This window comes from Phyllobates terribilis, unplaced genomic scaffold (assembly GCF_046119375.1).
Source record: "Phyllobates terribilis strain yellow unplaced genomic scaffold, ASM4611937v1 Scaffold_4__5_contigs__length_816908805, whole genome shotgun sequence".
NCBI classification, from domain to species: domain Eukaryota; kingdom Metazoa; phylum Chordata; class Amphibia; order Anura; family Dendrobatidae; genus Phyllobates; species Phyllobates terribilis.
This window is the reverse complement of record NW_027362764.1, coordinates 564949796-564965001: the sequence shown is the minus strand read 5'-3', so window position 1 is coordinate 564965001 and position 15206 is coordinate 564949796. Positions and strand designations below refer to the sequence as shown.

The window sequence follows — 15206 nt, the reverse complement described above, 5'->3', positions numbered from 1 at the left end:
GAAAAATTTAGTAAGACACATATGGTACATTTAAAAAGTCTGTTAACTATTCCAACTGGTATGTGTGGGAAGATAGGGTTTGTTCATGTGTGTTCACTTGCTGCCCAATAGACACTGTGTGTGATTCTACAGCAGATACTCTTTCTGATAGTTGCTGCATATCCCCTCTTATAGAGGCTGTTTCAGCCCCGTAGGAGGACTCCAACCTGGACACATAATTGTCCATATCCTCTCTGGTTGGGATAGCTCTTATTTGAGCCCTAAGGTCCCTCCATACTGGCTCACATTGTGCTGAGTCACTTTGTTGACTCTCCTCTGAATGAACAGTAGAAAAGCGGCATAATAAGGCAGGGAAGGAGCCTCTCTCAGGGGACCCCAAGGCATCCACATACGACTGTAGCCTCTCCATCCCCATGTCCACAGAAAAGGTAGGTGACACTTGACTCTGTGTATTCAGGGCCTGGAGCCCGGATCGGTCGTCAGCACAGCACCAGTGATCTGAGGACGCGAAACCCTGCTCCGCCATCTTAGGGTGAGGAAGGTCCTTAACCACGGCAGAAAGGCTCTCCACCGTCTCCGGGTTCCGGATCACCAGGTCCATGTCCTCCGCCAGAGAAGGCAGTGTGTGCTACACTGAAGGTATGGCGGCAGGGTGATTTCCCAGGAAGCTCCGGCCCTCCGATGTCGAGGCTGAAGAACGCTGAGCAAGGACGGCCGGCGCAGTCTTTGAATCCGCCGGAGCAGGGGAGGCAGATGCTGCACTTCTCAGATATCGGGTAATACTTGCTGGAGGGGCCCGTGAAGAGCTCACCCTTGTCTGCGCTGGATTCTTTTTATTTTTTTTGCCGGCATTGGCGATGTTTTGGCCCAATTTGAAGTGTTAGGCAGGCTCTGAAGCTGGTCTAGGGACTGGAGCCACTAACCATGCGACCTCACTCTCCCATAGCCAGGCCACACACCCCTGACCAACCTTTAGTCCAAAGTTTGGTTTGGGTACCAGAACTGTACCCGAATTTGAACCTGAACCCAAACACCATTGAAATCAATGGGGACCCGAACTTTGAAGCTGGAAAATCTCTCTCTTTCCCTCTCTCCGTCTCCCTCTCTCTCGCTCTCTATTCTCCATGTGGGAAAAAGAAGAAAAGTGTAGAACATAGCACTGTATATGGACAAGGGCATCATGAATGGCCGAGACATGAAGGAAGAAGACGTGGATTGTGCTGTACTCAGTTTACATCCAAGTTGACTGTAACAATTCGGATATAAAAATCACCAGACTCTGACTTATTTTCTGCGATACATAGAGAGACGTGATACTTGGTTAACTTCAATATAATACTTATGAGACAACTGCAGCTATTTTATTGCGATTTTACCATTTGTTAATGCTTTTAAATGCCAGAGTTTAACATTACACACGGTTTATTTGAGATATAATATGTATTTCAATATTTTTAGCAGCCGGCCGTTTTATGCTGATAGCTTTAACCGGTAAAATGTTCCGGCTACTTTACACAAGTAGAATTCACAAGGGAGCGTGCCTCCAGACTATTCTCCTCCACTGTTTGCCTACCAGCAGGAAGCCCCTTCAGCGTCTCCCATTGTTCCATGTAAATCGCATGGATTAGAAAAGTGATTTTACATTTGAGAAGGCTCCATCAAGTTTGTATCCCTTAAGGTCAGACGTGACCTTTCAGTTGCATTGAAAGCTTTGAAACAAGCAGTGAATATGCTTGAAATCCCTTTCATGTAAGTGACTAACCTTCTAGTAAGATTGAAGTATGTTCTGGTTTGTTGAGGATGACTGAAGTAACCTTTAAAAAGAGAAATTTTAAAGGAGAACGAAACCGAGGTCTGACTACAGAGACGGGGCCTGGTATTTGACTGTCTGTGAGTCCTAGCATTTAGCATTAATAGCTCGGACTAAGGCCATAGGTGAATGTCTACATCACTAATTGCAATATCTGTATCTATTAATATGAGTTTCTAGACAAATTCGCAGCAGGATTGTTGTATGATAACTGCTCTTTGGCTAGAATTCTGTATTTGCTCTTAACCCATAAACTCAGCTGCAGATCATTGTAAAGGACTGTTAATGCTGCTCTTTCTACTCAGTCTGCTGCTTGTACCCACTGACATTCATTCTTCTAAATCCATGCTTCATTATTACCTTTTTCTGCTTATAGTTCTTGCTGCTGTTTTGAACACCACTACGCATAATCATCCAAGGTGAAGTTCAGCCCCACAAGTCACTTCACCTAATATGTTAGGAAATTGTATTATCAATAATTTCTCAGATGGGTTTGCGTTGCTGTAATGGATGGTCTATAATAGTACAGGTCGTCAGTGTGTGCCTGTTGTAGGTCAAAGGGGTCATCAGACCAAAGGGGCTAGAATACCGCCATTACTGCAGTACCAACATTCAGGGTTGCCAACTGGACTTTTTATTTTTTTCAGGACAGCTTATAAAAAAATCATACAGACTATATTTTTTATGGACATATTGGAAAACCATAATAAACCATTATGATTATAAGTAATGTCTACAGCCCAAAATTCTGATATGACTTCAGCTGCATTCTCTGTACACTTTAAAATTCTGATAAATACAGTCAAAATAATCTGTAGAAGTTTCTTCAGCTTCAAAAAAATCACCATGGACGCCTTCAATTTTTTTTACTGAGAGGGTAAAATAGTGCCCTATTTCTATGGACTGTCCTGGAATTTCTGGCCACCATTATGATGTGCCGGTTGATGTGGCTGTATCTCATTCTGTAGTTTAGCCACAGCTGAGCCTGGTCTTGAAAGTTGAAAGGGGCACGAGACAGATGTCCCCTCATGGAGCGTGCTGTGTCCTATGGTCGTTGTGGGTTCTGACCTCCACAGATAACATATTAATGGCCTGTAGTAAGGACTCTGTGAATACAGTCTGGATCTCATTATCACGTCCGCACACTGAGACAGCTCTTTACTCCCTCTGTTTGTAGAACAGAAGAAATGGTGTATGTCTTCTGCTACCTCGGCTCTGAGAGAAGTCAACTTCTCGGCAGCTGCTCTCTCTTGTAGTTTTCCTCTTACTTATTATCACTGTCTGTGCTGTGTAGATGGAAGGTGGGCCCAAAGGATTTCCGTTTGGCCGTGTATAAATTATATATAATTTAGAGTAAGGAGTGCATCATTTTTTACGAATCTCAGCTTCAGCTAAATCTTGTTTTGGAGAGAGATTTAAGAGCCATATGGAGTTTTCCTGCTACTGCAGAAAAGTACTGTAGATTATACAAGGGCATTGAACTTAGGAGACAAATCTGTACCTCTAAACCGAATATAATAACTTGGTTACATTTATGTTAGTTATTTTTTACCTACTCTGTCTTTATATAGTCAATGAATGTTCCCCATGGCATTGGTTGGGGATCTGGTAATATTTGTAGAAAACTTTCAACTTTCCCATCATTTTAAGGTAACGTTGTCATTTACATTTTCTCCTAAAAGGAAATCCTTTTGCACGGAAATACTAATCATAGCTGTGCATTATAAAATATTCAGCACCATTTGTTTTAATTGTCACCAATTATCTAAATTGCCGCTATAAACATTGCACAGCTTATGACAATTACATTTTACTGACAGCTTCCCTTGAAACTAATTATGCACAATCCCTAACCCGAAGACGATTGGCAAGTTATAGTCCACAACTGACATGTTACTTAGACAGATTTCTTCATAAATACAGATGTAGCCTTTCTTAAAATGACAAACAAACCACAATGCAGCAAGATTTCCTGTTGTAGAGAAGTGTAACTCCAGTCGACACCCAACTATACAAGTTCAATGGTTTTCATTGTGTTAAACGTTTAACTTTCTGCATCTTGAAATCTTTCTGGTGTGTTTGTTTAATAAATGCTAACACTTAGGCTGTGTGCCCACGATGTGTTTTTTAAGCATTTCCGCAGCGGCAAAAACGCTGCAGAAACGCTTAAAAAAACGCATGGTAGAAGGTCTGCCATGTTCCCCAATGATAATCCGCATGTGCTGTGCACATGCTGCGGAAACTTCCGCTGCGGATTATCATTGCGGAAAAAAACTGCGTTTTCGGCCGCCATTGACTTGCATTGGAATGCTTGGATTACGCATCACTGTATCTGTACATGTGGAATCCAAGCGTTTCAATGTGCGGATTGTACCCAGGTGTGGAGGAGAGGAGACTCTCCTCCAGACCCGGGTACCATAGAACCTGTAAAAAAAAGAATAAAATAAAAAATAAATATTATATTTATGTTGTGATGGCCCCCGGTCTCCTTGTCTTCGTTTGCCAGCAGATCACGGTGGACTGAAGGACCTGCCGTGACGTCATTTAGTCATGTGACGGGTCACGTGATGCTGACGTCGGCAGGTCCTTCAGTGTACCGCGAGCTGCCGGCAAGCTAGGGCGGAGCGAAGCAAGACTCCGGGGGCCATCAGAAGGTAAGTATAGATTTATTTTTTGACATTCTTTGGGGTCACACTATATAAATCCATGCCGATTGCATGGATTTATATAGTGTGACCAAGTTGTCAAGCACTTTTCAAGTGATGCTAAAATCTCTTGGAAAGCGCTTGTCAACCCGCATGCGGAAATGCATGTGAAGAACGCTTCACATCCACTTGTCCCTGGCAGGAAAAACACATGTACAATCCACATGCGTTTTTTCTGCCAGGGAGATGCAGAAATGCTCAGGAAAAAAATCTGGAGCATGTCTGCATCGTGGGCACATAGCCTTAGACTTAGTGCAAATCGATTGATAGGAACCGGTCCAATATCCACATAGTAATCATTGGCAACAGGACCAGAGTTCTGAAAACGCCTCTTACCTGGTGGCTTCCAAGCCTCTTCTTTTGATTAGGTGGCCTTCGTCATGCCACAATGATAACGTCACACCAGGTCGGCTCATCAAAAAAGAAGTTGTGGATTCCGAGAATGATGAGGGGGTTCTCAGGCCTCTCATCCAGCAGCCACAGATTACTGACATGGATGCTGAACCGGGTCCTGCGAATCGATTTGCATCAACTCTACAGCGTCTGTGTATTCTAGAAAGCAGTATGTAGTCTACCGCTGTACTTGGCTTTCTTCATTTCATCAGTCTCATAGACAGTATATGGAGTGGAGGTCAAGCATGCACACCTCTGCTCCATCCAAGATGGGACTGTAGACAAGTATATTGGGAATAACCCTTTAATGTTTGGCTGACATGCCTAAAAGGGGGGCAGAGCATAAGAGCTTATGCGGATTCTAAATAAAGCTCGTCCAGCAATGAAATGTCTGCAGCATTACAGAAAAACTCTGGGTATACAGGCTGAATCACCTTTAACTCTTCTTATTACAGGAATGGAGGTGGTCGCAGTGGTACATTTTGTGCAATTAGCATCGTTTGTGAAATGCTTCAGCACCAGAGGGCAGTTGATGTTTTCCATGCTGTGAAAACGCTTAGGAACAATAAGCCTAACATGGTGGACCTTTTGGTAAGTTTCTCTAATTATGTCACTGAATAGAAATGTTTCATTATCTCAGTAGCAGCAGCAGACATTCCTGTATGTAGCAGAAACGCCTGACAACACGATGAGCATATTCTCACCACAGGGATGGCGTACCCAAATGTAAAGACAGATCGTAAGGCATTGCATAATTATCTTCAAGGTATAGGATAGAAAAGCAGTAACCCAGCAGTCCATCAGAGCAATGTGCCCGCTGTATTGTAAAATACATGTGGACCCAATGTACTAATTGATAAATCATTTACGTTGTTTCAACCCCTTATTATGTTTGCTTCTTTACTGCACATTGTCACATACTTTGCTGAAATAGAAGAAATTCTCTAATTTACAGAATCAGGAAAAGTTCTTAAATAGGAAAAGAGAATAATATTGGCCTCAGCAGATAAAAGAGAGTAAAGGCAACATTTAAAGGGAACCTGTCACGTTGTGCATGCAGTCTGATCTGTGGACAAGCATGGTATAGAGAAGCTCCAGTAAGTAGTAAAGGGCGGTCCTACTCAGTGATTGACAGTCTTCTCTGTATGACTGTATGCAGAGACAGCTGTCAAGCACTCATTAGGATCACCCACTGGACTCGTATGCATAACAAACACAAGAGATTTCAATAAATAAAATGCAAGTTTTACAGAAAATTTTCCCAGAAAAATCTAGATTGATCTGATCAGCTCCTGCTACTCTGTAAGATCTTGCCTGCAGATCAGATTCCGTAGGTTCCCTTTAATTGTGAAGAAATTAGTATTTTATTGTAGAAGTGTGAGGGGTCTAGGGTGTTTCTGTTGCTCCTCTAATGAAGACCACCACCTGGCATGTGGAGATGTATAGACCAGGCAATGCTCTCTGTTAACTAGTTATGCAAATAAGTTCTTGCAGAAGAAGAAAGCTGTCTTTCCAGTGCCACCTATAGGTAGCTACACTATAAGCCAGTAAACCAGAACACAACCCTATAATACATTTTGTAACAAGGAAAAAAGTTAAACTAGAGTCTTCTCCAAAGGAAGACTCAATCATCTGCAGACAGCTGTATTGGGGTTATTGCGCCTCATTAGGGCTGAGAATGGTACCAGTTGACTGAATAAGAAGCTCCTGACAAATGTCTGGGGGTGTACTTTTCCTTCTTGTGCAGACTGCCAGCTGGCATAGGGAGTTTTACAGGCATGCCAATACTCATTGTGAAAGAAGATATGCAAATTAACTTTTCTCCAGTCGGATGGAAACTGGCATTCCGGTGCCACCTTTTGGAGGTAGCTACCCTACAAAGCAACGTTCAACTTTAACTAAACTTAGAAGATGACTAAGGGTATTAGCCAATCAGAATTTTTTTTAAAAGGATGTGCAGACAGCTGTTCAGAGTTCTTGCTCTTTGTCTTTGAAGAGCAGGATCCTGGTTGGCTGGTTGAGAGGTCCCGGACAGAGGTCCGGGGGTGCTGTATCTTCTTGCAGAAATTACCAGCTGTCTAAAGGGGACCTATACACCAGACGATGCTCTCTGAGAAAATGATATGCAAATTAGCTCCCATCCATGAGGAAGAGCGCTGCATCTCTAGTGCCCCCTATTGGAGGTATCTACACTATACGTGGTATTGCAGAATTTTTACTGGAAGGGTCTGTGCTTTTTTCCACCATTACTATGTTATTATGTAAAGGCAAAATTAATTTGTCAAAAACTTTTGCCACAATAATTACAGAATTATATTGGTTCTCAAACAAAGCTAAAGTGACCGTGACTCGCTCTCAGCTTTACTTATTCCATATAACCACTTTGTGCCTATTTAGATGAATATTTGGTCGTAAGCCTTCTGTCCAGCCAGTCTATGTCCACGCAGAGCCACATCCATTCTAATCATACATTGCAATAAGCATTACTGTTATCATTAGTTCAGCCACATTTACTCAGGTCTGTTTCTCAAGTGTTAAAATGACCTTCTGCGCCCAATGCCGATGCCGCTCCTATAGGTAGGTGATTTCAGAAGGCTTTTTCTTTAATCAGATTCAAAAGATCATTGATTTCTCCAACCAGCGGTGCAGAATTTGTCTCCAAAATACGTATTTGCAGCAGGTGGACAGAGCTGGAACGAGCTGAAAGGAAAAATGCCGACAATGTTAATGCAATCCTCCATATTATCTGTCACTAGGCTATTGCTAGAATCATAATGTACCGCATTCTTGTTCATAATATAAGCGATAATTAACAAGTGATAACGAGAACAGAGTCGTAACCTAGTGTCACCAAGTATAATGCGCTCCAGGGAAGGAGGGGGCACTAATGCTATTTCCATGACGCGAGAGGCTGCTCGTACCATTGTACAATAGATTGTGTTCTGATTCTGAACCATGAACCTGGCATATCTTTATCTTTGCCCAGGAACACTTCAAGTTCCGAGACTTTGTATGGCGGCTTTATTCATAAAGTTCCCAGCTCAATATTTTTCTCATTAACTGGAAACTTTCATTTGCAGATAGTTGTTAATATTCTTTGTACAGAGCACAAGAGAGAACACTGGGAAATGAAGTGCCGGATATTTACCTGATACATTTTTATTATTTGCTTCTAGCTGTCAAATATTTAAAGTGGTATTACAATTCCAGCAAATAAAGATTATTCCTTGTACAATAAAAGTTATACAATATTTCGGTTTACTTTCTGCATCAATTACTCACAGTAATTTCATCTATTCCACCTTACTTAGTGGGGATGATGTCTCATGTTATCACCTTAAGGACCTGGGACATTTTTTTGCTTTTGCTCTTTTGTTTTTTTGCTCATCTTGTTCCAATAGGCTTAAACAGGTTGTCCACTACTTTTACCTTGATGGCCTATCCTTAGGATAGGTCATCAATGTCTGATCGACCAAGGTCTGACACCCAGCACCCCCGCCGATCAGCTGTTATCGGTGCTGTGGTGGAGGCAGCCAGCCTGAAGTACTCACTTGCCGAGTTGCTCTGTCTGCTTGTAATGGCCGGGGCTTGGTACTGCACATTCGCTTCTTATTCAAATCAATAGGAGGTGGATTTGCAGTACCCTGCGGCAGCCACTACAAGTAGACGGAGCCGCTCTGCAAGTAAGTACTTCCGGCTGGCGGCCTCCACCATGACACCGATAACAGCTGATCGGCGGGGGTGCTGGGTGTCAGACCCCAGCCGATCAGACATTGATGACCTATCCCTACTAGCTTTCTGCCTATGCACAGTGTACACAGAAAGCTGTCAATGAGTGATGTAGTTAGGGTTCTTCAGTATTCAGAGAACTGGTAGATCTGCAGCAGATACAACAGGGATTTTATCAAAACTGCAGCAAGCAACCCAGTAAGTGATACATTACTGGAATCCGGGTCCCTGCCCCTACAATATACTACTCTTGGATGGGTTAGCAAATATCTGATGACAGATTCCTTTTAATGTTACTGAGGCCTATTGACTTAAACAACTTTTCTCCCATTAAAAGCCAGCTTTACATTTACATCCACTTACCAGAGTTTTTCTAGATATTAGCACGCATCTCCTGTCTAGTAATAAAGCCTGCATTAATATTCGGATTTTGAATTTGAAGTTCTTTAGGCAATAAAAAGCTTCAGCTAGTGCAAACTTCAGGCAAATATGGACTGATTGCATTTTTATATCATGTTTGCCCAGCTGAGATGAAGATCAGGAACTAAAACATATTTCATTGAGGAATAATAAGATGAAAAAGAGTAGTATATCCAGAAATAACATCTAAGGAAATGTCTATCACTTTATATGTCACCTGTGATTGAATTGAGACATTCTCTGCAAATGAAAATATATATAGGACAGGTTGAAAGATGGAGAAATACTATAAATCATATGTTAAAATAAACAAAAAGTATAATGTGTTGTTAATTTCCAATAACTTGTACAATTAAAGAGGACCTATCTTTTATGAGAGAGGCATAAACAATGATGGTAGATACAGTCGTAGCCCAAAGTGTTGGCACCCTTGAAATTGTTCCAGAAAATGAAGTTTTTCTCCCCAAAAATTATTGAAATTGCACATGTTTTGTTATGCACAAGTTTATTTCCCTTGATTGTATTGGAACAACACAGAAAACAGAGAATAAAGGCAAATTGGACATCATTTCACACAAAACCCCAAAAATGGGCCGGGCAAAATTGTTGGCACCTTTCCAAAATTGTGGGTAATCAACTTTGTTTCAAGCATGTAATGCTCATTAAAACTCACCTGTGGCATGTAACAGGTGTGGGCAACATGAAAATCACACCTGAAACCAGATAAAAAGGGGAGAAGTTGACTCAATCTTTGTATTGTGTGTCTGGGTGCCACACTAAGCATGGAGAACAGAAAGAGGAGAAGAGAACTGTCTGAGGACTTGAGAACCAAAATTGTTGAAAAATATCAACAATCTCAAGGTTACAAGTCCATCTCCAGAGATCTTGTTGTTCCTTTGTCCAAAGTGCGCAACCTAATCAAGAAGTTTAAAACCCATGGCACTGTAGCTAATCTGCCTGGACGTGGATGGCAGAGAAAAATTGCTACGCATGATAGTTCAGATGGTGGATAAGCAGCCCCAATCAACTTCCAAAGAAATTCAAGCTGTCCTGCAGGCTCAGGGTGCATCAGTGTCAGCGCGAACTATCCATCGACATTTTAATGAAATTAAACGCTATGACAGGAGACCCAAGAGGACCCCACTGATGTCACAGAGACATAAAAAAGCTGGACTACAGTTTGCCAAAATGTATGCGAGTAAGCCAAAATCCTTCTGCGAAAGCATCTTGTGGACAGATGAGACCAACATAGAGCTTTTTGGTAAAGCACATCATTCTACTGTTTACCAAAAAAACAGAATGAGGCCTACAAAAAACACAGTACCTACAGTCAAATATGGTGGAGGTTCAAAGATGTTTTGGGGTTGTTTTGCTGCCTCCGGCTCTGTGTATAAGGCATCATGAAATCTGAAGATTGCCAAAGAATTTTGGGTGGCAATGTAGTGCCCAATGTCAGAAAGCTGGGTTTGCGCCCTAGATCATTGGTCTTTCAGCAGGACAATGACCCCAAACATATTTCAAGAAGCACCCAGAAATGGATGGAAACAAAGCACTATTGAGTTCTGAAGTGGCCAGAAATGAGTCTGCATCTAAATCCACTTCAACACCTGTTGAGAGATCTTAAAATTGCTGTTAGGAGAAGGCCCCCTTCAAATGTTAGAGACTTGGAGCAATTTGCAAAATAAGAGTGGTCCAAAATTCCAGTTGAGAGGTGTAAAGTCCCCGTCACACTAAGCGACGCTACAGCGATCCAGACAACGATACGACCTGTCAGGGATCGTTGCTGCGTCGCTATGTGGTCACTGGTGAGATGTCAAACAGTCAGATCTTCCCAACAACGCAGCAACGATGCGGCGACCCGTAACGATCTGTATAACGATGCACGCCTATGTGTTTCTGTGTCTGAGTCGTTAACAAGGTCGTTGGTAAGGTGTCAAACACACTGATGCATGCTACCCAGCGGGGCCTCAACGATCAAAGAGATGTCCAGACCATTCCAACACGACCAGCGATCTCACAGCAGGGGCCTGGTCGCTGCTAAGTGTCAAACGTAGCGAGATCGCTACTGAGGTCGCTGTTGCGTCACAAAACTTGAGACACAGCAGCGATCTCGCTAGCGATCTTGCTTAGTGTGACGGGGGCTTAAGAAGCTTGTTGATAGTTACAGAAAGTGATTGATTGTAGTTATTTATTCCAAAGGGTGTGCAACCAAATATTAAGTTGAGGGTGACAAAAATTTTGTCTTGCCTATTTTGGGGGTTTTGTGTGAAACTATGTCCAATTTGCCTTTTTTTCTCAGTTTTTTTTGTGTTTTTCCAATACACACAAAGGAAATAAACATGTGTATAACAAAACATGTGTAATTGCAATAATTTCATGGGTGAAATACTTTATTTTCTAGAACAATTTCAAGGGTGCCTACACTTTCAGCAATGACTATATATGTCATTAGAAAATCAGATTAATTATCTCAGTATTTGAGCGACACAGCTATTACTTTTACAACCTTACAAAAGAGCAGAGGAAAATTACTATTACTTTTACTTTATCAGTGAGAGCATAACATCTGGTGAGATTCTCTTCTCTGGAAAGTACCAACTGTGATGTGGGAATTAATTACATATAGTATTGAGTGGCAAAGTGGAGCCTTGTGATCAGATTTGGCTAGTTTAATGTGCCAAAGAAGGAATCTAAAGCGTTAATCCGAGTCTCACTACATACTATACACAGCAAGACAGCCACATCACACTGAGGAAAAACTGTGAGAAGACCTAAGTCCTGTTTTAAGTCGTCTTCTTCTCCTGCTGCTCCATAACACACAGGAGTCCATCTTACAACTCTCCTTACCTAACTACATCCAATAGACAAAGATAGCAGCACCTCCCATTATATTACACCCAACAAAGGATTATATTACAATTGCATACTTCAAGTCAAGTGGTACCTGCCAGCTGTGAAGCAGGAAGGCTCACACTACTGTAAGATAGTGAGACATCAGACAATCCTGCTCCTCCTCATGAAATTTGAGATACATTTTTTTCATTTTTATGATTATAAACATATATCGGAGAAACATTTTATATTTTGTTCTCCTTTTGCATCATGAACTTTTTCATGATGAAAGATCCTATTTAAGAACATTTGATATATAACATGCCACCAACAGTTTCTAGAAATATTATACCTACAATATGCTTTGATCTTTTATGCTTTAAGGGATTCGCCAACACCACTGACTTCTGCATCAGAAGGTAAGCGGTGCTGATGACATTGCATCAGCAGACATCTTCCTGGACGGGCGCATGCTGTGTAGGTATTGTGCTCATATCCTACTCATTAGACTAAAATTCATGCACAATACCTGCCAATCGCACATGTGTACTGGCAGATATCTGCCAACGTCAATGTCATCAGCACTGCTCACCTCCGGATGTAGAAGTGAGCAGTGCCAGTAGACTCTATTTATAAAATGTTACATGAGAAAGGTAGACTGCTTCTGACCTATATATAAAGGGGTGATCCTATAGGAATATTACCTTTCCACTGGATATTATATTATATATATTTCACTGGTTGGGTTTAACCTCTAGGACCCACTAGGGACTGCAGTCTCTGCCTATCCTCTTTACATGACGCTGAAATGGAAGCGTTTTAGCAATTGACTTGGTAATAACAGTTAGAACCGCACTGATCTGACATTTATCAATTATTCATTAATTCAATAGATAGGTGGTGAAGGTTATCGTCTGGAATACCACATCAAGTTATACCTTAGGGCGCTATAGTGGTATGAGTTGGTGAAGTTTTTTTTTTCTTTTTAATATTTTACAGTCAATCAGTGGATTTCAGGCAACTTTATACCATTATACAAGTTTAGAAGTGTTTTATTATAATTTAAAGCAATTTAGTTGAAACTTTCTTTTTCAAAATACACTTGAAACAACATAAAATAATTTATTCTTGTTAAGAAAAATTGAACTAACTCAAGAGCAATGGAAATTATTTCTAGCGTGGCATGATTTCAACCCGTCTGCTACCTACTGTGTGTTCATTGTTCTAATCAGAATATTTGTATTCTGTCTCCTCTTCCAGGATCAATACAAGTTCTGCTACGAGGTGGCTCTGGAATATTTAAATTCTGGCTGATTGCATTGATGACACAACAAAAACATAAAAACTGTTCATCTCCATCTCTCCCATGAACAATGCAAATTGTTCCTTGATATTTGTGTACATATAATGAGGACTTCAGTGTTCTGCTCATTTTGCTTTCTTATAATTGGCTCTTTGAGGAGCTGGAGAACAGTGATCTGGAAGCTGTCTGCACTGCCTTTTTCCCCATTGTCTTGCTGCTTTCCTGACATGGACGCACCTTGAAGTTTATGGATCATTTATCCACAGCTACCAAGTCGCCTGATAGAAGCAGCGGATTTTGGCAAATGAATGAGCACAATTTTATTATTATGAAGGATCCATATATTTTTTTTTGTTTGACTGACTTTTCTGTTACTGTCTTAACTACAATAGTGTTCATTTTTTTTATTATTATTTTTGTTCTGTGGAACATGGAGATCGCACTATGACAACATACAGTTTTTGTTACATTTGTATCGCAATGTGTTAAAAGGAAACTGTGTATTTATCTGTTTTTAAACAGCATTTTAACAGGTCACCCTTTGTTGAATTATTATTACTTTATTTGTATCATTTGAAAAGAACTAAATAATTAATTTGCAAAAAAAAGTAAAGAATAAATAAAAAAAAATATATCCATATTTTTCTCATGTGTTTACTTAATACAGGTATTCACTCATTTCTGTTGTTCTAGAAGATAGAGGTCGGAGGTGTACGTAGGCAGGAAAAAAAACTACTGGGCACAAATAATTATTTTACAGCAACAAAGATATGGCATCTGGGCACAGAATTATGGCTATTCTCTATTATGATTTGTCACAATATGGTTTGTACTAGTAACACTGCCTTATGTATATTGACATCCACAAATGAGCTGTACATTACCAGGCACATGTTACTCTTAGGCTACGTACCCACATTGAGTTTTTGGTGAGTTTTTTTGAAAAAATGCAAGTAACCTATTTTACTTAATGGGTGCAGAAATGATGCCGAAAATCTGCAGCATCAAAAACTCACCAAATACTCATCATGGGAGCGTAGCCTTAAAGTGTTAGGCCAGGTCCAGGATTGCCAGCAATCCATAAATTCCTAGAAGAAAAAAAAAGAACCCTTTTTTCTATGGTCTGTGATAATAAAACCAGATGCCTCAGTTATTTTGTAGAAGATGTAGGATATCATATGGATTATTATCCCAATTTCTTCTTTAGTTATTATGGTTTGCTTATATAGCTCCATCATATTCCAAAGTGCTTTACAGACATATTGGCACTGTCCCTTTTGCAGCTCACAATCTAAATTCCCTATCTGATTATCTTTGGAGTGTGGGAGGAAACAGGAGAACCCAGAGGAAAACCACCCAAACACAAGAAGAACATACAAGCTGTAATGCACACGCCCGGACTGACTGGCGTGTGAGTGTTTATGTAGTGATTCCACTGTGCCATGAACCGGAGAGTGCCTGGAGGGGCGTAACTAAGTATCTGCCCGATCCGACCAAGGTCGCACGACAGCATACGACGCCAGTGCACCAGGGAGGAACAGAGCAGAGGAACCAGGGTCTACTCCAGGTCAGACTCCGGACACGGGTGTTGACCCACACCGGGGAATACAGGAACAGGCAGACTAGAGCGCAGGCTGGGTAGGGTCCAGTACAGACTGGGAGACAAATTCGAAACCGCAGACGCGGTGGACAGAGCTGAGCAAAGCGAAAACCGCAGGCGCGGTGGACAGGGCTGAGCAAAGCGAAAACCGCAGACGCGGTGGACAGAGCTGAGCAAAGCGAAAACCGCAGACGCGGTGGACAGAGCTGAGCAAAGCGAAAACCGCAGACGCGGTGGACAGAGCTGAGCAAAGCGAAAACCGCAGAAGCGGTGGACAGAGCTGAGCAAAGCGAAAAACGCAGACGCGGTGGACAGAGCTGAGCAAAGCGAAAGACGCGATAGAGACAGGGCTCTGTTCACACGGAACAGACTAGAAGGGAAAGGCAGAACCAGATACCCACAGGGTACTTGCAG

General features: G+C 41.5%; 1 protein-coding gene across 5 annotated transcripts in view; it reads left to right on the top strand.

Annotated features, from left to right (window-relative positions):
* The window catches only part of PTPRM (protein tyrosine phosphatase receptor type M), an 810930-nt gene extending 797100 nt beyond the window's left edge, over positions 1-13830 (top strand). For all 5 annotated transcript variants that reach the window (XM_073679060.1, XM_073679055.1, XM_073679056.1 and 2 more), the window contains 2 exons: positions 5364-5499; positions 13150-13830. In XM_073679060.1, coding sequence (XP_073535161.1) covers positions 5364-5499; positions 13150-13203 — 190 coding nt within the window. In that variant the 3' untranslated portion in view covers positions 13204-13830. The remainder of the gene's footprint in view (positions 1-5363; positions 5500-13149) is intronic.
* Positions 13831-15206: the final 1376 nt, after the last annotated feature.